We start from the raw sequence: 24006 nt of genomic DNA, 5'->3' as shown, positions 1-24006 counted from the left end.
AGTTCAGGCTTTTAGGTCAGCAATAATGTCCCCCCCCTCCCCATCAATAATGCAGACCACAAAACCTCCTCAGGGGGAAAAAAACAAACCTTCTATGAGCCCGGAGATGGTGCATACGAATGTATCCCTTTGAGGGTATATGTCTGATTTGTACGTTAACAAACTGGAGAACGTGCAGATAAGGGTGACCAGGAAGTGGCCTGGAAAGCAAGTCCTATGAGGAATGGACACTGTTAGCTTGAGGAAGGCAAGATTAAGGGAAGACATTATATTTGTCTCATACCCTCCAAGGGTCCCAATTTTACAGGGACAGTCCTGGAATTACGAAAGCCAACCCAGCGTCTCATTTGATCCCAGAAAGTCCCTATTTCCCTTACCAGTGCTGCCGCCGCTGAGTTCAGGTCGGAGCCTGTGTTTCTCCCAAGCAGAGGCTGCAGCAAGGAAGCATCCCATGACCTCTCCATGGCTGCTGCTGCCAGCCTCCTCCCTTGGGACAGCTCATAGTGGCTGCTGGAGAGTGAGGAAGGAGGAGGAGAGGCTGTCGCTGTCAAGGCCCAGCCCCTTGTGGCACGTTGGCTCTGAGGGGCAAGCAGATGGCAGAGCTGCCCGGGGTGGGAGGAAAGGGGGTACGTGTACCACACTTTGGGGGATACTTTGCTCCAAAGGACTGGAATGAATGGGGGGAAATTACAAGGTTGCATATTTCTGCTAAGAATTAGGGCTGTGTGGTGCTGGAGGAGACTCTTGAGAGTCCCATGGACTGCAAGAAGATCAAATCTATCCGTTCTTAAGGAAATCAGCCCTGAGTGCTCACTGGAAAGACAGATCCTGAAGCTGAGGCTCCAGTACTTTGGCCACCTCATGAGAAGAGAAGACTCCCTGGAAAAGACCCTGATGTTGGGAAAGATGGAGGGCACGAGGAGAAGAGGATGAGATGGTTGGATAGTGTTCTCAAAGCTACCAGCATGAGCTTGACCAAACTGCGGGAGGCAGTGGAAGACAGGAGTGCCGGGTGTGCTCTGGTCCATGGGGTCACGAAGAGTCAGACATGACTAAACAACAAGCACACCTCATGCATTTAAAGCACAACTTCCAATCTAAAACAAATGTTAAAACATTTTGTTTTTTGCTGTTCTATGGGTAGCAGTGAGCAATCATGCTTAATTAAAGGAACTGATTTCTCCCCCCCCCCTCTTTTTTTCAAAGAATGGCTTGAGTGCCTCTATCCCTTCAAAATGACCGCTCAGGTCAGGAAAATGTAACATTCCTGCAGCAGCTATGCCAGAACCACTGATGTGGGCAGAACATTGCAGAATGAACATCCAGTATCATCAATATCCCTTACCATGAGGAATGCGAGTTGCAGTTCCACATTTAGCTTATAGCCGAAGAGCAATGAGCCACGCATCTGGAAGCAGTTGGAGAACAATGCTGGTAGGTTCTATGTTCATGCTCTGGCTAAGTATCAGGAGTCCAAGGTGCTTATTGAAACTATTCTCCTAACAGCAGAATCTCCACTGATTCAAATAAAAAAGGCTGGGTAAGTGCCAAGTGCTTCTAATTAGTTGGTTGACATTAAAACCATAGACTGAAAATAACAGCAGTCTAGACAGCCTGGATATCATTACTATAGAATTTGGAATAACCTGCTGCAGAATTCATCTAATCTTCCTGCAAAATCGCTAGGGGACTGAAGATTTCCAGCAGCCGTTTAATACAATCTATCCCTCTGCCCAAAGTCTGCTGCAGACAATAACTGCAGAAAGACATTTTTTACACCAAGCACCTGCCAGGTTTCTCAAATGCTGGGAAAGCAATACGTGATGAAACCAAAACTTTCTCTGCCCGCTATAGAAATCACTGACACCAGGCACTTGATACTTTAACCCCAGAAGCTGGGTTCAAATGAGAAGCAGGTGTTGCAGAGACTGCGGGAAATGGATGTAACTTGTGATCAGAAGTAGTGGGAAGTAAGACCAAAGGGCTCTTCTCCTACCTTTGCCCCCCTACCTTTCCCCCACAAAACCTACTCTTTCACACTCTCAGTGATCCATGGGAAACCCAAATTGCCATTTGTTCTCATTCAATGTTAAAAAGCAGGTTTCCTGGAGAAAGTGGAACGGGAGGGAAACTGTTTAGATGTGGACTGAAAAAGTGTGGACCTGTAACTAGAAAGTAGGGGGCAAAAGTTAAGTGTGGATGAGGCCTCAATCACAGAAATGTAGAGTTGGAAGAGACCCTGAGAATCATCTAGTTCAACCAATATGCAGCTGTCCCTTATGGGAATCAAACCTGCAACCTTGATGTTATCAGCACCATGCTCTAACCAACTGAGCTATCAGAATGAATCCTTGGAGGTTTCTCAGAGTCCAATCTGTTAAAGTCTGCAAGCTAGAAAGCGGGTCAGAGCCACATTTTGAAGCATGTTTGATTTGTGTTTGAATCTTAGGCTGTGGCTATGGGAAAACCATGACCCTGTTAAGGGCATCAGCTGTGAGCCCCTCCATCATGGGCTCAGGTTGTATATATTTACTGGAAAATCAAAGGTATCTTTGGAGTCTTCCTAAAAAAAAGCTCAACGTGGGACCAGTTAGCTGTTTGCTTCAATTCCTATGAGTTCTTATTTTAAAAAATTGGGTTGATCCAATACTTCATCCACACCTATGTGTCTTTATTTCCCTCTATGATAGCTTATTGTGGTGGGCAGGTATGATTACACACAGGAATGTAAAGATATAATTACGAACAACCCTCCCATTAAAAAAAAATAGTGAGAACTCAGAGGAAGTTATGTTTTCTGTTGTTCCAGGTTTATTTAATTATTGCTTCTTTCTAACTTTTTGACAAAGTACTAGCAATTGCCTTGGGGAGTTTTCTCTTCCCGATATTCCCAGACAGGCTGTACACTTTATAGTTGGAATCTCCCACCCTGCAATGAAAGGAAACGACCGTTCCAGGTCTTGACCAATGGGAAATCTCCAAGTACTCCCATATACAAATAATTGGTCCCAATGGCATTACTGAAGCGCAAACTAGCAAGAGGTATTAGGTGGGAGTGAACCACATAGGCCACAGATTCCCTAATCAGAACATAGCAACAACCAGATCTCATGAAAAGATGTGTATTTACTTCCCAAAGCACATGGGGAGTAAATAAATACAGTGTTTATTTAGATGACCCAGAAAGCCTTTTTTGCTCACAAATGAAATCCTGACGTCACTGAACTGGGCAGCGGGGATTTTGCCTTAGGCAAAAGATGAATGACATTATTTCTTATTAACACTGGGGAAGGGGAGGAAACCCAGTTGCAGAGACTAAACATTAGTCCAACAATTTTCCACTAATTGACCTTCATTAGTTTATTTTTATTTTGCTCTATACACACAAGTCCAACTATGCTGGTTTAGACCAAAGGTCCGTCTATTCCAGTATCAAACAAATCCTTACGAGCCTTCCAGGAAGACCATGGAGAAAGCAGCCCTCACATATTATTTGTTCCCAGCATCTGGTAACCCAAATTATATTGCTTCTAAACATGGATGTTCCTTTTTTTTTTGCCCTTAGTTATAGATATTAATAAAAGTGCCCTCCATGGATGCATCTTTTTAAAATAATAATAATAATAATAATAATAATAATAATAATAATAATAATAAATGCATTGTTACAAAGAAGCTTGGCTCAGCAGGAACTCTGCACATGCCAGAAGCCTAGGTGCTCATTTTGAACCTCTTTAGGTTCTCAAGCTAAATAGCATTCCATCAGGGGAAGCCCTAATAGTCCCAGGGGGAAAAAATATATTCTCCATGGTAAATGCCATGCAGGGGAACTTCCCTGCAATAACCAACAGGCATAAAGAATTGCGCAAGTGCAAGCCTAATTAGTCCCTGGAAGCTCTACCAAATCTATTGTATCTTATTTCAGCATTAATTACTCCTAGCGGAGTGACAATACAATACATATACTCCAGGAAGCACACACACACACACAAATTGGATTAAGTCCCTTTACAGCCTTTAGGAAAAGCCTCCACCTTTCCCCAGAACAGATACCTCAGACAACTGGCTGTGAGTTTTGAATGGCCAGAGATGCTTCCCACTCGAGTCAATTAACATTTAATGTCCCTTCCACCCAGCCCTGTCCTTAATGGGTTCAGGAAATATTTTCCATACAACCAAGGACCTCTGAGTCCCCACATTGTTTAGTCTTCTGTCAAGGAGATTGTTCCATTTCATTGACTTTTGCCAGTGGTCTTCCCCACTCATGGTTTAATGGTCTATCCCATTAAGTATTGCATTCACTGAACTGCTCATCCTTTCCAAGCCTGTTCCTGACCTGGGAATGTCTATCAGAGCACACCTTTTCCTTCACCTTAGCCCTGCCTCCATACTTCTCAGCCACGTTTGTTGTTCTTCATTTTGGTTAGTCACAGCGGCACAGCAAGCTGACCAGGCGCCCAGGGGAGACGCATGGCTGGGGCGTGTGGCTGGGGTGCGCTGCAGGCCCTGCGGTGAGTGCCACCTGCTATTTTGTCACCCCTCTCAGTGGTGACACCCAGGGCGGTCTGCCCTCACCGCACCCCCCTTCCTCCGCCCCTGGTTAGTCAGGACCCATGTGGGAAGCACAAGCCAGTTTCATGCCAAAAATGAAAATTTACATGTTTGAACCATATTTGGAGGGTTCTAACAGAATCAAATGTTGCCTCAGGGTCTTACTATCTAGACTTGCCTGCCTTTGGTGGCCGTACCACTGGTTTCCTTTTCAGGAGGCAGCAGCAAGTACCTGTCTCTATATACTGAGAAGACCCACCACCCACTTTTTAGAATCTGTTCCATAGCACACAGACCCAGTTGTTACCACGTAAACATAGTTTGTGGCAGGTCTATTTTTCTAGAAAAAGAGGTGCCGGAACACCCCTTATTCTCTTATAATGGCAATGGTGCCCACCTGAGAGGTGCCGGAGCTGAGTTCCGGTGAGTTCTGGCTGAAAGAAGTCCTGGTTTGTGGGGCAACTTGGGAGACAGCTTTCCTTTGCCCTTTCTTCCTCAGGACAGTGTCTCAGTCCTTCTTTCTACATTTCTTATTTCCCTAATTCCAATATATCTGAATTCTCATGCAAGTCTAAACCCTAGCCATTTGTATCTCTGCAGCCAACATGTTGAAGCATTCATGCTAGACCATAGTTTGCCAGGCTATGTACACACGGTACCTTTCAAACACATTCAAAGCACATTCTTTCCCCTCAAAGAATTCTGGACACTGTAATTTCTTAGTGGCTTCTAGGAGTTGTAACTTGATGAGGCATAAACTATCATGTCCAGAATTCTTTGAGGGGAAAATGTGTTTCAAATGAGCCTCAAATGTATATTGTGTGCACAGGTTAAGTGTGTGAGTGTGGTTTGAGTGTGAACCAGCTCAGTAAAACCAACAAAGGCCACCCACCCCTCTGAGAAACCCTTCATTTTGTACATCTGTCTGAAGACCTGGATTAACTAAGAAGTGACGAGGGAGATTTCTAAAGAGACACAAATGTACAATACACTTATGAACCACAGGATTTCATTTGCTCTTTTATTGCCCGCTGCCAGCTTAGCCCAACCTTTGAAGTGAGAGGCAGAGTGTTATTTGAGCCATCCAACTATGTAATAAACACATAAGATAATATGCATGTGTTTACTGCCACAAATCTTTGGTGCCTCATGTGCAACATTTCTTCAAAAATGTTAAACGATCAATTATCACACTAGATCAAAGCGGAGGATTTAATGAATCCCATGCCCAGGATTTGCCAAGCTTCAACAGCAGGCTACAACTGAGATGTTATAATGCTAACATATAAATTAAATTATAAACACTCTGGCTACACGCAGCATTTTGGAACTGTAAGAAAATGCAAATTATTCCCAGATTCCCCCCCAAAAAACCAGGCTGAAGGCAGAGCAATTACCAGAAGCTTTCTTCTCATCTTGCTCTTTTCTTTTTTAAAAAAATAAACAACCAAAAGGGAAACAGAAATTGATTCTCCCCACAGCCCATACCATCTCATCATGCACACTGATATTACTTAGATAGCTTTGAATAAAGAAGGCATTTTTTTTTTTTCAAATTCTTTCCTAGTACTCTATACAGTTGGCCCAGTTCGGTTCCAAGGGCACCACATATACACATAAATAGCATATAGCCAAAATTGTGTTACCCTTGAGCTCAGCTAGCCATCCTGCCTTCTGTAAAGCAACCAGTGACTGGGCAGGGGAGACAAGAGCATCTTTGCCAGTCCCAGAGGCAGTGCCAAATTCTCCAGTGCTCTGCGAATGAGGCTGAAAAAATACCATCCACTTTCACAAAGGAAGAAAACAACTGAGTAACTGGATGAGAGATTTCATAATTCCACTAGATTGGACTACAACTCCCAGCAGCCCCAGCTAGCATCACCAATGCTCAGAGATGATGGGAGTTGTAGTCTGAAATTATCTAAAGGGCATGAAATTGCAGAAAGGTGAACTAAATTTTTCTAATGAGCAAAAGATCGGATGTGAGAACTACTGAACTGGCTGACCAGTCTTTGGAAACAGTGCGTGCATACTATTTTTTGAGTACAAGAATTCCTACAATTTGACTTGTCTTCTTAATATGACAAATCAGACCACAAATTATACTTAATACTTCATTTATTGCAATCATGCATTCCCAGGATGCACGATTATGCTTGTAAAAGCTTTACAGAGAAAAAAAAAGTAGCGTTTGGATGGATTTCCTGAATCAGAATGGAAGTTTGCAGCCAAAACTGGGATTTTGGCAATTTACTGAAGAAAGAGAGTTTGGGAATTTAAAGGATTTCTCGTAGCTATTAGGAAACACGGAAACAAGGGACATATTAAGAAACAAGGGATAGTGTAATCAGGAAGAGGAATAATGCAACCTAAACTAAAAACCATTATTTCTGCAAGAGGAAGCATTGCTGGGAAAAATACTCTTTCTGCAAATTGTTCTAGTGGGATTTTACTAATATGCTGCTGGAGAGGACACGTTCTCTATTCTCGCAGCTGAGTCTTATGTTATTCACACCATCTGTAGTAAATAAAGAGTGACAAATCCTTAAAGTTGGCAAAGTATTAAAGAGTACCACTTTTTACCAACCCTTTCAGCTACTGATAGTTCACTGGGAATATTCAAGAAATTCTTGCATCAAGGCCACAGGCAAGTAAACAATGCTACTCCTTTCTTCCGTGATTTTGTAACATGGTAATGTCCTTTATTTGTTATCCTATAATGAAGTAGTCAGCATAGCAGGTATCCGAATCATTTTAAATAAAACTTTGGAAACCAAGAAAAGATTGAGCCACCACCTTTATATTACTCATACAGTGGACGCTTGGGTTGCGAACGTGATCCATACGGGATGTACGTTCGCAACCTGCAGCGGTGCATCTGCGTACGTGCGGGTTGCGATTTGGCACTTCTGCACATGCACAAAGCACAATTTAGTGCTTCTGCGCATGCGCGACCGCCGAAACCCAGAAGTAACTCGTTCCTGTACTTCCGGGTTTCGGTGATCCGCAACCTGAAGCGTCTGTAACCCGAGGTATGACTGTACTACTATTAAAATTATTAATGTTTATATAACACAATTTCTTGAATTTGCTCGTAAAGTGGACAGGGGTGCGGGCAGTAGTGGTGCATACAAGCCCTGCCCTCAGTGTCCTCACCTATGTCATGTACCTTCTCATTCCCCAGCCCCTCATGTGTTTCAGACCCCCCAAGTATCCCTATTTCCCAGGGACTGTCCTGGATTTACAGAAGCTGTCCTCATTTCTGATTTGATCCCGGAATGTCCCGCTTCTTTCAGGACATCCCTATTTTCATTGGAGACATGTTGGAGGTTATGGAGCTACGCGACTCCTGAGCAAAGGAGGTAACTAACTAGACAATCTTTAAAAGACATCTAAAGGCAGCCCTGTAAATGGGATCTTTAATGTTTTAAACATTTTATTATGCTTTTATATATGTTGGAAGCCATGTTGGAAGCTGTCCAAAGTGGCTGGGGCAACCCAGTCAGATGGGTGGGGTATAAACAACTAAATTATTATTATTAGTAGTAGTATTGACATTGGAGGAAGGAAGGAGAAGGTCTGCAAGAGGAAGCATTGCTGGGAAAAATACTCTGCATTTGCCTAAACATGAGCAGACGCATTTAGGCTGTTAGGGCCCATGAATCACCCTGCTTTGTTAACATGGGAAAGTTGTGGGGTGATGGAAATAAGGACATGGGTTTGGGGCCTGAATGTGTCTGTGTTTCTTAAGGATTAATTAGACATTTCCCACTAATGGGTGGTGACAATCCCTGTTCTAATAATGGTGGGTGGGTGGGTGGGTGTAGATAAGCCTCTTCTCCCTTGGCCTTCTCAAGGCTGTAATCCTATACACAATCAAATGGAAGTCCTACTGAATTCTGTGGCAGACACATTACATAGGATCATGCTGTTTCAACCAGAAGCAGGATGCCCAGTGGGGCAGAGGCTCTATGATAGTTTCCCAGTAGGTGGATCACCACTGTTTCCTGGGAGGTAGAGGCAGGTTAGCAGGGTTAATCCAGCACTCACGTCAGTGTGTTTGCACCATGCCAACCTCCCCACCATCTCACCGCTCTCCAGCTATTGGTAAGCAACAGGGACTCATCTCGCTGGGAATTATCGCCACCCCAACAACTTGTTTCTGGTATTGAGTTCATCAATATGCAGATGATACCCAGCTCTACCTCTCTTTTAAATCAGAACCAGTGGAGGTCCTGTGTGAGTGTCTGGAGGCGGCTGGAGGATGGATGGTGGCTAACGGATTGAGGTTGAATCCTGACAAGACAGAAGTACTGTTCTTGGGAGACACGGGGAGGGCTGGTGTAGAGGACTCCCTGGTCCTGAATGGAGTAACTGTGCCCCTGAAGGACCAGGTGTGCAGCCTGGGAGTCATTCTGGACTCACAGCTGTCCATGGAGGTGCAGGTTAATTCTGTGTCCAGGGCACCTGTCTACCAGCTCCATCTGGTACGCAGGCTGAGACCCTACCTGCCCGCAGACTGTCTTGCCAGAGTCGTGCATTCTCTAGTTATCTCCCGGTTGGACTACTGCAATGCACTCTCAAGGGGTGCTTTGAAGGTGACTCGGAAACTGCAATTAATCCAGAATGTGGCAGGTAGACTGGTGACTGGGAGTGGCTGCCGAGACCATACAACACCGGTCCTGAGAGATCTGCATTGGCTCCCAGTACGTTTCCGAGCACAATTCAAATTGTTGGTGCTGACCTTTAAAGCCCTACTTTACTTTTAAAAGACAACTGAAGGTGGCCCTGTTTAGGGAAGTTTTTAATGTTTGATGCTATATTGTGTTTTCAATATTCAGTTAGAGGCTGCCCAGAGTGGCTGGGGAAACCCAGCCAGATGGGTGGGGTATAAATAATAAATTATTATTATTATTATTATTATTATTATTATTATTATTATTATTATTACTATTACTATTATTATGTAGCCCTGTGGGTCCAACTGCACCCAGAAAGGCAAAATACACAAACAAACAAGGCGTAAAACTGTGAGTTAGAAGTACCATTTCATAAAACGTGGGTGAGGGGAGGGAACCAAAATGGAGCAATTTAGTCTCATTGGTTTGGAAGGAAGAATTAAGAAGGCATCTCTCTTGCTTTCGATTCAGCAAGACCAAAGAGTGTCTAACTTTAGCTGGCTCAGAGTTTACCTAGCCTTTGCCACGGGGAGCCAAACATTACGATCCATTCAGCCCTGCAAGCCTGGTTTTTCAGAATACTGTGAATTACTCCAGTCATGCATTTTCCTAGCTGTGCAATGCTGCTTGCACAGGGTCAAGGAAGAGCACGTCCCTTTCTGAACTCTTGTTATGTTCAGCTCACTGAAGCCTAAGATTTGATTAGCCCTATAACAGGGCTCATTACTGTCTAGCATTGATTAAAGTGTTATTAGTAGGAGTTAAGAGCATTCAGCACCTGACTGGATCAGGTCCATCACTTACATAAGTATAATTGGTATTATTGCCCATATGACTGCCAGATCATTCCAAAATCTACCTATACAATTGACCCTATTTGACCTGCTGGGGTGGTCAATTGCAGTAAGGTGCTTCTGTTCATTAAGTCTTCCATCTACCCTTTTCCCAGTGCTGCATCTCCATGAATGTATGTGCGTAAATCAGCCCATTTGTCCTTTACATTTTATTTGACCTCTCATACTGAAAATTTCAAACTAAATCTTCTCTGGGGCCTCTCATGCATGTTCAGCAGAATAAGGAGGTGGAATCCAAAGGGTGGACTGTAAAACTTTAGATTGTTTTTGATTGCTGAAAACATGAAAACCCTCTGCAAAAGTGTGGGGGGGAGATGAAAATATCTGGGTCAAAGATATTTTATCATACCAAGCAACAGCACTTTTCAAAGCTACTTTTAACCCAGCAGGTATCTTATAACTGAATCTGGAGAACTGGGGTTCAAACTAAAGCCAAATCAACACTTTGACACACCATTGTTTAGGTCCCATTGAAAGCAATGGGGCATATGGCTCAACCTGATGAAATGTCTACACTGAAGTAAATCACACTGTATTCAGTGAGAATTACCGTATTTTTCGCTCCATAAGATGCACTTTTTCCCTCTTAAAATCTAAGGGGAAATGTCTGTGCATCTTATGGAGCGAATGTGTGGTCCCTGGGGCTGGGGGGGGGGGACCAGGGCTTCCCTTGCCAGCCCTGACCAGCTCTTTGGGGCTTGGGGTGGGGGAAAGCCAAGCTTCCCCCACCGCAAGCCCCGGGGAGGAGCAGGAAGGCTGCGCGCAGCCTTTCCGCTGCTCCCCAACCTGCTCTTTGGGGCTGGCGGTGGGGGAAAGCCGGGTTTTCCCAGCCTGCTTGCTCCCCGACCTGCTTTTTGGGGCTGGGGGGACCCAGGCTTCCCCGCCAGCCCCGCCAAGTTCCTGAGCAGCTCTGGGGTAGCCCACAAAGCCTCCGCAGGGCAGCGAGGAGCCTTCATCCCGCTGCCGTGGGGAGGCTTCGCGCGGCTATCCCTGGCTTTTGCGGGAGGTGGGGAAAGGGACAGAACGAGGCTCTCTCACCTCCCCCACCTCCCGCAAAAGCCCCCAAGAGCCGCATGGTTTTTTTTCTTGAATCCCCCCCCCAAAAAAAGTAGGTTCGCCTTATGGTCAGGTGTGCCTTATGGAGCGAAAAATACGGTACTCCCAAATAAGAATGTGCAAGAATGCAGCTTTACGTTGCTTAACTTTGGGCTGGATCAAGTCCCCAAAATATACTCACAAATGTTCAAAGAGAGTAAGTAGAAGGAAGGGACCCTATATTCTGCTAAATGTCCAACTTTTCTGCTTATTGACATAAATACAGTGGTAGCTCAGGTTACAGACACTTCAGGTTACAGACTACACTAACCCAGAAATAGTACCCCGGGTTAAGAACTTTGCTTCAGGATGAGAACAGAAATCGCACAGCGGCAGCACAGTGGAAGCGGGAGGCCCCATTAGCTAAAATGGTGTTTCAGGTTAAGAACAGTTTCAGGTTAAGAACGGACCTCCGGAACAAATTAAGTTCTTAACCCGAGGTACCACTGCAACCAGATTGTGTGATGCATGTTTAAAGCTCAAGATTATAAATTCTGCTAAACCAGGCATAGGCAAACTCGGCCCTCCAGATGTTTGGGACTACAACTCCCATCATCCCTAGCTAACAGGACCAGTGGTCAGGGATGATGGGAGTTGTAGTCCCAAAACATCTGGAGGGCCGAGTTTGCCTATGCCTGTGCTAATCATGACACAATTATGGTCCATTCCCTAAGCATGCCTTCTCAACAGCTAAGTCCTATTAATTCTAATGGGGCTTACTTCAAGGAAGGTATTCTTGAGATCATTGTATTAGGATTCATGAATGCCATACAACACTAACTTAAATGTTAGATGCAGGGTTTTTCCTTTGGGGGGGAATTGAGTGCAGTTTTTTTCTTGTTTTCATTTTGATTTGTATTGAACCCTACTGGAATCTTGTACATATGCCAATAAAGGTTTGAGAATCAGTCTTAAGATACAATTTTGTATTCATTCACCTGTTACTGAGCCCCACTGAGCTGAACATAAGTTAGTCCTGAGGAGACAATGTGTGAGATTGTGCTTTACAGAGATGTCACAAATCCCACCCATTGTCTACAAGAGAACTGACGCTTCTGACAGGGTGCGTGGAGAACATGAGGTACACCGTGACACACATTTGCTACGAACCATGCTCTTAGATTCATAGAGATGCCTAGAGACTGTTCTAGTACAAAGGAAGCTTAGAGAAGTTGGACAATGCAAGCTGATCATATTTCACTGATTTGCATTTTGCCTGTCCCAGATTCACAAACAATGGGTCTGAAGAAAAATAAAATAATAAAAATAATAAAACAGGTTTCCCTTCACCACCACAATTGAATGGCGGTCCTAGATAAAATGAATCTGTATTTTGGTTATACATAAAATGTTGATTTTGTTGTTGCGGCTGCTGCTTCTCATCACCAAAGGCTCTTCAGTGATAATACCACAGTTAATACTACAAGGAAAGCTCTTTTGCATATGATGGGAAGTCAAATGAAGGCAGGGAGGGAAAGGGAGACCTAAGAGCAGGTCACATGTCCTCCTTTCACACTTCCACTGCCATGTTTCTCCCCAATGGGCATGCATCAGCTGTAGAGTAAAATACAAAAACACGCACCTCACACATTTCCCCATGGAGAAAATAAATGAATTCAAGCCTTAATGAATTGCTGCAGAAGCCCGAAAGAAAGAAGAACAAATTGGCCATGATTTCTTTCTCATTGTTTCCTGTAACGTGAGAAAGATCCTGGAGAAACAGACTCGTAACATGAGCTGCGTCTCTATTTTTAAGGTTCAAAGTTGCATTACATTCACCACATGCATACATTCGCGAGCATACATCATAGTCGTCCAGAAAACCACAGCAACGGGGGTGGGGTGGGGGAGGGAGAACAAATAGAGTTGCATCTGGAAGAAATATTTAATGGAAACATCTCAAGTGCGTTTTTTTTCCTTTCATCCCCAGTGGCAATACTGTCAGAACAGTAGTTCCCCTGGTATTTTTGGCACTCCCTATTCCACTCCCAGCCAAACCCAAGATGTCATAGTGTGGAAAATCAAATAAAGTGTTTGAGACACAGTGGACAAGTTTCCAGTGAAATCTGGTTCAGGAGAACGTGTTAAGAACGGGGTGGGATCAAGCTTCTTGCAAAATACTTTCCCTTCTGCTCCTAGTAAGGTTTGATTTTGGCCGTCGCTGTAACTACTACTTCCTTGAATTCTGAAATATACTTGAATGTGAATTTCATGCTCTTTAGTCAGCTCATAGTAGCAATGAATGAAACTTTCCCCAAAACATCTAGCTATATATACACATTATTTACACAATGGGCCCCGCGTGATTGGCTAATTCCAGGCTGCTCCTGTAGGCCAATTAGGTTGCGGGTTCACCTCCTCCAAAAGCCTGATTGGCTGCTGCTGCTGCAGGCCAATCAGGTTGCTGATTCACTTCCACATGGAGCTGGATTGGGTTGCTCCTGCGGATCAGACTGCTGCATTCTGGATCCTATTGTTCTAGGATTCAGCTCAGTACATAACAAATTCATTTGCCATTCTAATAGGTATCTTTGACCTGGGTTACAGCAGTGTTCTGGGGTAGCATTATATGAGCTGGGTCAAGAAGATACAGTGGAACCTCTGGATCCATTCCGGAGCCCCGTTCACATCCTGAGTAGAACGTAACACGCAACTGCGTATCTGTGCGTGCGCGGGTCGCGTTTTGCCGCTTCCGCGCATGCACGTGATGTCATTTTGAGCGTCTACACATGCGCGAGCGGCAGAACCTGGAAGTAACGCACTCCGTTACTTCCGGGTCACCGCGGAGCGTAACTTGAAAACGCTCAACCTGAAGCATATTTAACCCGAGGTATGACTGTATTCTTGGGCACACAGAAAGCACATGCTACAGTGAGAGCTATGGAGAATGCATTTCACTGGAGATATTAAGATGGACCCATAAAGCGATGTGGCATTAATGCAAGGCCACTACAGTTGAGAATCGCTGAACTCCTAAAGTATCACTCAATCCACTTAACCCAACGTATACCTCCATCTACCTTGCTGAGATGTACATCCTCCCCTATTTGTTCATTCCCTCTTTAATTTTTCATTACATCCTGGATTTCCTTAGTTGTGTCAGTCACCTGTAAACGGAATAGCCATATGAGGGGGAATGTGTTGCTGCTGCTCACCTTAATTTATCAGATGGCCAACAGCTCAGGAAGGAAGGGACTGTGAAGTATTTTTTAAAACCCTCAAAAGCTTAAACAGCCAATTGGAACTTAGAGAGACAACTCTATTCAGCCACAACAAAGCTGGCCAAGTTCACAACTTTCCATAGCCACTTTTGAGCTGTAAATGGGCAAACAGAAGAATAAGTTGCTTCTCGGGGACTTATAGCATTTAGAGTGAGCTTGAGGCTAAAATGTGCAAAGACCCACCTCATGCCCAGTTGTGTACCATCTTTGAAATGCCCTGAACAGATGTGGCACCTAAATTCTTCTATTTTTTAGACCAGCACACCAATGGCTCACTATTCCAATAAGTATTTACCTCATACCAAAATCACTACATTCTTTCTAAGGTAAAGGTAAAGGGTAGGCTGTATGAATTGTACATTGATTTGTAATGATTTGTTGGGTCTCTGGACCGTAATAAAGATTGATTGAGGTAAAGGTAAAGGGACCCCTGACCATTAGGTCCAGTCATGACTGACTCTGGGGTTGGGGCGCTCATCTTGCTTTATTGGCCGAGGGAGCCAGCATGACTAAGCTGCTTCTGGCGAACCAGAGCAGCACATGGAAACGCCGTTTACCTTCCTGCCAGAGCGGTACCTATTTATCTACTTGCACTTTGACGTGCTTTCGAACTGCTAGGTTGGCAGGAGCAGGGACCGAGCAACGGGAGCTCACTGCATTGCGGGGATTTGAACCGCCGACCTTCCGATCAGCAAGTCCTAGCCTCTGTGGTTTAACCCACAGTACCACCCGCGTCCCTACATGTGTGTCCCTACATTCTTTCTACATGTGTGTAAATTCCTACAGCTATTCTTAATCCTATGAAAATGCTGCTGTTCTCAGTGCTGAATAGTTGCATCCAAAATAAAGCATTGGCAGGCAGTTACGTTGTTTCTCTAATGAGTCACTGGCAATTTTGCTTCCTCCTTCTCTGTTCAGCAGTGGTACTATTCAGTTCTACTATACAAAGCTCCAAATTTTGCCGGAATGCTTCGCTCCATACCGCACGTATCATTTCCCCCCATACTTTGTAGAGCACAGATTCCACTGAAAGTTGGGTAGAAAAATACACCTCAAGTGTTTGAATAACAACATATGTATAATAGATTATATACTAGGGTACTGAAGCCACACTGATTATATACTAGGGTACTGAAGCCCTCTGAGATAGATATTCTTAATGCCTATTTTCTTCAGCCAATGTGTGGAACAATATTTCTTTATTATTCAAACACAAGAAATCCATTAGTACCTGGAATGTGTTTGGGGAAGATGAATTCCAGTTCTAAGGAATTGTGCTTAAATCTCCCTCTGCTAGTCATCAAACCCAATGATTATATTTTCAGAGTCAACATAATACTGTAGAACGAAACAGCAGAAGCAAATCAAGCCTGTAGTCTTCATCCTGTTCTCCCATTCTCAAATAATTATGTGTTTTGAAAATTGAGTCTCACTAAAATTAGCATGCTGTTATCACTAAGGTTGTGAATTCATGTGTGTATCGTGTGTGCTTGATAACTACATCTTCCAAATCCTGTTCAGATGTTATAACTGAACACAGAGCATAACAAGAGCTGAAAGTAGAGTCATGACACCAAGTACAGGTGACTCCCCATTTACGCAGGGGTTATGTTTCGGGCCAGTGTCTGCTTAGTGAAATGCATATAAGTGAGGAACCTGCTGCAATAAATGCAGCTTCTCACCTAACAGCTGTTGACCGGGGTAGTGTGGCAGCAGTGAGAGTTCCCACATGCCATTTTGAAGCACTTGGAGTCTTTTTCCTGGACTTTTGGCTCACTGATGTCCTTTTTGGACTCTGAGAGCGCCTCCTCATGAGCCACAAGGACCTTCCAGCTCTCACCTGCCATTTCAGGTAAGCAATCATTTGTTTGTTTCTTTATTTGTTTACCAACACCACGTGTATATGCATTCACGCACAAGACAACCGTGTGCAAGTAAGGGAATGCCTGTAGTCACACCCTAGATATCTCATGCAGCAGCTAGCCCTAACCCTTGCCACCCACACATAAAGTGAACATCAACAGGGAAGAGGCCTTTGCGTGTTGAAATGTACGTCTTATATGTGGGTGCCAGGAAGCACGTATCCGTAGCACGACCCCACTCCGTGCTCCTGAGTTTGTCAAAATGGGAGCTATATTGCCTGAATAGGGTTGAACTGATGGTCTGCATGTGTGATGCAGGCACCACAGTTCAAATATCACAGGCAAAGGGGTGAGGAACCTGTGGCCCTCCAGATGTTGTTGGACTACAACTCTCATCAGCCCCAGGCATAATGGTCAATGGTCAGGGATTATGGGAAATGGCAGTCCAACAACATCTGAAGGACCACAAGTTCCCCATCCTTGTATCACATCAAGCTCAATCATTTTGATTGATACAGCTCTCAAATTTCACTGTGATGAAATACCAAGTGATGTTGGTTTTCGACAGCTCTACCACTGCAACCAATCACAGAGAGCCAAATTCATTGTCGGATAATGAATTGGATCCCAAACACTTGTGAGCCTTTCCAGGGCCCTCCTGTAAGAACTATATAAGGAAGAATGTGGAAACCTGCCGAGATAAATTTCACAATATCCATCCAGTTTCCCTCAAAACTCCTCAGATGTTCCACCTGAGGCAGAACCTCCCAATTCACTTCAAATTTCACTTTGGGAGAGGGGACCCTACAACTGAACACCACTGAGGATTGCTTGCTATCCTTTTGTGGCTGTGTTTTATCACCAAAGGATAGTGCTCAAATTTGCCTTGAATTTTTGAGGGCAACTTAGAATGTGTGGAATTCATAAGGATGAAGTAACTGTATACTTTCCAGGAATTAATGTGGCTCCAAACCAAAGGAGGACACATTGTTGTTGATGATGATGATGCACGACTTGTCTCCAGGCACTGCGGTCATCTGCAAGGCATTCCCACACAGCAGGGTTGATTTTGCCAGCTTTCATGTTTGCAGACATCTTTGTAACACAGTGCTTGTTTGCCAATGGGCCTGGTGCCTGAAGCCAGCTCCCTGTACATCACGTCCTTGGGGATCTTGCCATCTTCCATTATTATTATTTTTATTATTATTTTTATTATTAGCCTTGCTCATGACCTCTGTGTGAAGCAAAAAGACTTAACTAGGCACCACCACATCTATTCTAACAGCCTTTCTTTTCAGCTTGGAATATTTTCACTGGCAGATGATAGGCTTGTAAAAATCAGATGCCTGAAAACATAAATGTCCTCCAGCAGTCTGTTAAAATAATATTTCTAGGCAATACCTCCTATATAGAGTTCAGTCACCCATATACATTTCTCTAAACAGATGTGTTTCAGTCTTCTGTATAATCCTTCTTCCTGGCTTTTAAATAGTGGAAAAATATACTTCCTTTTGCCAAATCCTCTCTAGTTACTGGAAAGATTTATGAAATAAATAAACTTCAGAAGGCCAGAGTCATAAACAAGAGTTCTTTCAGGGGCACCTTCGCCTCAACTGCAGGGAAGGCTGCAATCCTGCACATGGACACTTCTATCTTATACATATTTTCCTAGAAGTCAAGAGCCAGCACACATGTTATAGGCATCATGTGAGGACTGATGGAAGTGGCTTCCTTGTGATGATTTAGCCATGCTGTGGCCATAACATGTAACAGGAGCTATCAAGTGACTCTGGTGCCTGGCCCAGAGAATTTCTATACCAACGTGAGGCCTTTTAGTAGGTGACTGACACCGACGTAAAGACACCGCATGCCAGGAACCCAAATGACACGATGGCCCATGCTATATTTTGTTGGCATGTTGGAGACACAGGCTGTTTCCAGCAAGCTCCCTGAGATGTTTGCAATGAGTGTTCTCAGTCTCTATGTGCCACGGATTAAGGCAAAATAAGCTTCCAAGTAATTCAGCTTTGGATCACAGTCATACAGCCAGTGTGATTTATCTAGAAAAAGAGGTGCCAGAACTCACCATGAATGCCTCCCTTGTTCCCTTATAATGGCAATGGCACCCATCTGAGAGGTGCCAAAACTGAGTTCCAGTGACTTCTGGCTGAAAAAAGGCCCTGCTTACAGCCCAATCTTAAGTTTACTTAGACGTAACACCAGCTTTGAACATTCAAAACAAACAGAGGGAAAGGAAGCGCAAGAGGCCCATGCATAGTCCACATGCAAAATGCAACTCCACAGAGGAATATTCTTGTGCCATTTCTACCTCTGCATTGCATGCAGCACTCTGTAGAGGAAAATACGTAGGCTGAACACTGGCTATTCAAATAAGCCACAGAGGTGCTGTGCATCCCTCTCCCCCTGTTTGTTCTGAATGTTGAAAGGCAGCTACCAAACAGCCCATACCAACTGCCAAAGAATCGCAGTGAGAGTTCTCATTTTAACCCAAATGAAACCCAGTCTGCTGTGTCATATTGCCAAGAGGCAAGGAGAATTATGCCACACATCATGCACCTGTGAGGTATAAAATGGGTGATAAAATGGCTGTCTCCATTTATTGAATTGGACGGGTGTAAAATACTGCTATATGGAACCTTAAAGTGATTCTCTCTATGGTTAGTTGAGATTGAAAGACATTTCACTTAGAAAGATCAATCCTCTTTTTTCTGAGATATTTCCTTCCACAAGCTTCCCTCTGTCCTTTATTTTCTCTGTGTGTTCCACATCTCCATTTACCTAGTTTATTAATGAGTAGCAAATGTTTGAGAGAAGCCCTTTTACTGACTGGTAGCCAACCCTATGCAATCTGATCAAACTGAGTTGCATTGTGTTCAGTGGGACTAAGTTCAATTGCAGTACCAGGTAAGTCCCAATGATTAATATATTTTTGAAGGAAGTTAGGGTGGCGCTGTGGTCTAAACCACTGAGCCTCTTGGGTTTGCCGATCAGAAAGTTGGCAGTTTGAATCCCCGCAACGGTGTGAGCTCCCATTGCTCAGTCCCAGCTCCTGCCAACCTAGTAGTTTGAAAGCACGTCAAGGGCAAATAGATAAATAGGTACCGCTCCGGTGGGAAGGCAAATGGCATTTCCGTGCACTGCTCTGGATTCGGTGTTCCATTGCACCAGAAGCGGCTTAGTCATGCTGGCCACATGACCTGGAAAAATTATCTGCCGACAAACACTGTCTCCCTCGGCCTGTAAAGTGAGATGAGCGCCGCGACCCCAGAGTTATTCATGACTGGCCTTAACTGTCAGGGGTCCTTTACCTTTACCTTTAAAGGTAAAGGTACCCCTGTCCGTACGGGCCAGTCGTGTCTGACTCTAGGGCTGTGCGCTCATCTCACTTAAGAGGCCGGGAGCCAGCGCTGTCCGCAGACACTTCCGGGTCACATGGACAGCATGACGAAGCTGCTCTGGCGAGCCAGCACCAGCGCAGCACACAGAAACACCGTTTACCTTCCCGCTATAAAGTGGTACCTATTTATCTACTTGCACTTAGGGGTGCTTTCGAACTGCTAGGTGGGCAGGAGCTGGGACCGAAAGACGGGAGCTCACCCCGCCGCTGGGATTCGAACCGCCGACCATATGATCCTTTACCTTTACGAACCTTTACCTTTATGGTAATGATGGGCTATCAACCACCCTCAAAAAAGAGTGAAATAACTGATATATTATATATTGCTAATTTCCTCCTATCTCACTCTAATAAGAACAAGCAGGAAACCAAGACCCCAAAACAACAGGAAGATTACCAGTAAATCAAAAGGAATAGATGAAAAAAAGAGTGTAGAATTTTCCAAAATGAAAAAGGAAAATAAAGTATTTAGGACTCATGCAAAAGAAAAGTCTTTCTCTAACTGCTCTCTTAGAACTCCTTTAATGATATTCCTGCTCCGTAGAGATAGAACTTGCAAAACAGAAAGAAGTTCATGAGATCAGAGCTATTTATTTACTTCAACATATCTTTCCCAAAGCGCTGGGATTGGTCAGTCCAGGTAGTATCAGTTTCTCTTACTACAATTTTGACTTATCAAACACAACAGAGTTTTCCCTTCTCCCTGCTTTGGTATTTTCCTTATACGGTGAGCTTAGAGATATTAGTTTTGTTTTTAGCATATACTTGCCTGCAGTGAATTTTTTAATGTCTTAATCACCAAGGTGCCACAAAGCTTTGGGGATCTCAACTTTGCCTTGGGCACCATATACAGATTCCATTTCACCTCAGAAAAGTCCAGAATCTCTCAGAAGCACCCAGATTCACCCAAATCCACTGTGCACCCCTAAAGAATATCCAACCTTAGTTGTGGGAATTCCCCAATTAGTAGGAGTGCAAATTCCAGTTACCTTAACAAATCGTTTTTTTAAAAAAATCCTTATGCCTAGGCAACTGTGAAAGAAGACCCTATCAGTTTCTCACAGCAACAGAAACTTTTGAGATTGGTTCAGTAGAAAACAAAGACATGAGCTATTGAGAAAGATATTTTTGGCCAAAATGTGTTGGGCACATTGTATAAATAAAGAACTCATCCCTTTTGGGGCATCTGTGAGATTAATTTCTCTTTTTTTGCACATCAGCCATGAAAGAAAGCCAAGTGTTCTTTTCAAAGTAAGCTGGCCTTCTAAATGTGATTTCCATAAGCCTTATACTGATATAGTCCTAGACAGTTGAGATGAATGCCTGCAGTTTTCTTCTTTTGCAAGTACTGTATTCACAGTCAAAATCCGCTGTCTGAACACTTACCTCAAAAACTTCCTCATCAAGAATCCTTGTTCCAAAGACTGTGATGCCATTGGTGTCAACAATTGCTCGGTCACTCCTGCCAAGTGGTTTCGTGGTTTTCTTCTTACAGTCCACAATCAGAGTGACGGATTTCTTCTCCACACTAATGGCTACCCGATGCCACCTAGCACAAGAACATAACTGATTTTGGTAAAATAGGAATGATTTTGTTCCCAAATAATATTTGCAAATACAGTGGAACCTCAGTTGTTGAACATAATCCATTCTGGAAGACCGCTTGACTTCCAAAATGTTCAACAACCAAGGCACAATCGCCATTTGGCAATTGCAATGAAGAAAATGGAGAAACATGCTTTGCAAGCTGTTCAACTTCCAAGGCACATTCGAAAATGGAAGCATTCACTTCCGGGTTGTCAGCGTTCAAAAGCTGAAATGTTCAACTTCCAAAGCATTTGACAACCAAGGTTCCACTGTACCAATAGTTGGGGGGGGGGGGAATGACCTATTATATTTATTCCAAATATTTATTTTCCATCCTACTCAGCAGGTGAGGCCTGCTGAACTTCACTGTCAACCACCCTACAATCACTGAATGTCTGCATTCAATGGTAAAGGTAAATGTAAATGACCCCTGACAGTTAAGTCCAGTTGCAAACGATTCTGGGGTTGCGACGCTCATCTCGCTTTATAGGCCGAGGGAGCCAGCATTTGTCTGCAGACAGTTTTTCCAGGTCATGTGGCCAGCATGACTAAGCCACTTCTGGTGAAACCAGAGCAGCGCACGGAAATGCTGTTTACCTTCCCGCAGGAGCAGTATGTATTTATCTACTTGCACTTTGGCGTGCTTTCAAACTGCTAGGTTGGCAGGAGCTGGAACCGAGCAACAGGAGCTCACCCTGTTGCGGGGAATCGAACCACTGACCTTCCAACTGGCAAGCCCAAGAGGCTCAGTGCTTTAGACCACAGTGCCACCCATGTCCCTGCATTAAATGGTACCACCCACCAAACACTCTACTGTAACTGTGCATTGTATGGGAAGATCAGCAGTGGTGGGAAATCTGGCCTTGAAGGAAATTTGTTTGCTATTACTGAACTTGCTGTTGAGGAATTCCTGATAAGCTTCCAGTTTTCTATAGAACACGATTTGGGGAAGGGGGGTGGAATCCTGGTCTGGATCATCTGGCTGCAGGTATTAATTCTGTCCGCCACCTTGGATGCCATATCCACCTTCATTTTTCACTTACTTTCCATCAGCAATGTTGACCGTTCTGAAGAGGGGATAATCTTCCGGCGCAGGCTTCCCATTTTGATCCTCATACAGGAAGACAGGTGATCTGCCCACCTCAACACCAACTTGCTGGATGCCTTGCTCATTGTAGACAGAAAAAAGAAAGGACTGGATTCCTTTTTTAGGTTTCACTGTAAATAGTATCGAAAAGTCTTCAGGGAAGTTTCCACCTGTCGAGAGAAAAATGCAGTGTCACTAATCTTGCGGAGAAGAAACGTCCTACACCTTAGGACTGCATGGTCACATCCCATGCCCAGGTAAAGCTCTGGCCCTACTCTGTGACCTCCTTAAGTGCTTTTGCCTTCTGGGATGTCTCCTTCATATGTTACTCCTCTCGCTTGCTTGCCTGGATTGAGAGTTATGCATCTGAATTTTGTATGGTTGGAATATAGTCAATTTACAGAGGTAGGAGTCACTGCAGTTGCCCAACCAACTTTTTGCCTCTGGCCCTAACCTCTGCTGCCATGCAGCCCCCAGAAGATTGTGTACAATGGAATGATAACCTTGGACTGAAAAAGACTCCCAGCTCCTGACCAAAGTGAATCAAACTTTCTATTACTTCTCTTGAAAACAAGTGCTACAAATTACAGAATGCTTCTTTCTCTTAAAGCATTTTACTTTCCTTCCTATTCATTCTGCTCTACAAGCACTTAATTGTATGGCCACTTCTGAACCTCCATCACGATTTCTTTAAGTGCTGCAAAGGGAGAATAATGAAATCCCAAGTCCCATTAAAACCAATTGGGCTGAGAAACTCATTTAGATGAAGACTCACATGATGAGATTTTACATCACCGCCTTTATTGCTTGTTCCTTCCTATTCTGCGATATGATACATGTAACCTGTCACTCCTTTTGTTTTCTATTCAGTTGCAGTTGTTACTGGTTGTTATCTGACAATGAAAATTATCTTTAAAAAGCAATGGGGTTCCTATACCATTCTTGATCTTATTCACATGAAGTCCCCTCAAGTTCAGTAGAACTCACCTTTAATCAAGTAGGCTGCAATGAAACTGTGTCACGACAAAATAAATGGAACTTACTTGTGAGTAAGCATGATTAGGACTCGAGTGTTGGTCTCACTGATTTTAGTGTGGCTTGGGCAAGCCTAATATTGGTCACAATCATCCATCTTTTGATAACCTAGATCACTGTAATGCACTCTACATGGGACTACTCTTGAAGACAGTCAAGAAGCTGCCATAATTTTGCATGGTGCAAATTTGCAGAAGCTGCACTTACTACCTATATGCTACCAAACCCAATTCAAGATGTTGGTGTTAAATTATACAACCCTAAATATATGGGGACCCATATAGTTGAAGAAGCATTCAGAGGTCATATTCCTTGTCTTTGCATGTGTGATAGATGCATGTGTGCCCATATGATTTGTGTGTGTGTTTGTGTGTGTGTGTGTGTGTGTGTGTGTGTAGGAGAGGGAAAGTGTGTGTACGTGCTTATGGAAGGTTGTGAGATCAAGTTTCTGTGTATGCCTGGTGTACACCTTTGGTTATTTAGATGTTTCTGAACTCTAATTCCCAGCAGCTCCAGGCAAGTATGGCCAATAGCAAGGAATAATGAGAACTGTAGTTCAGCAACATCTGGAGGGCCAGATGTTCCCCATACCTGGGTTATGCATATGAGCATAAAGT

The 24006-nt window shown here is 43.9% G+C and overlaps 1 protein-coding gene across 4 annotated transcripts in view; it reads right to left on the bottom strand.

The window, feature by feature from the left end:
* The window catches only part of COL11A1 (collagen type XI alpha 1 chain), a 253111-nt gene that overhangs the window by 187575 nt on the left and 41530 nt on the right, over positions 1–24006 (bottom strand). For all 4 annotated transcript variants that reach the window (XM_083620394.1, XM_083620396.1, XM_083620393.1 and 1 more), the window contains exons 3-4: positions 22311–22524; positions 21067–21229 (exon numbers count right to left, since the gene is read on the bottom strand). In XM_083620394.1, coding sequence (XP_083476520.1) covers positions 21067–21229; positions 22311–22524 — 377 coding nt within the window. The remainder of the gene's footprint in view (positions 1–21066; positions 21230–22310; positions 22525–24006) is intronic.

Source organism: Podarcis filfolensis (assembly GCF_964270895.1).
Source record: "Podarcis filfolensis genome assembly, chromosome: 6".
NCBI lineage: Eukaryota > Metazoa > Chordata > Lepidosauria > Squamata > Lacertidae > Podarcis > Podarcis filfolensis.
The sequence above is the reverse complement of the archived record's forward strand: the minus strand, read 5'-3'. Positions and strand labels throughout refer to the sequence as shown.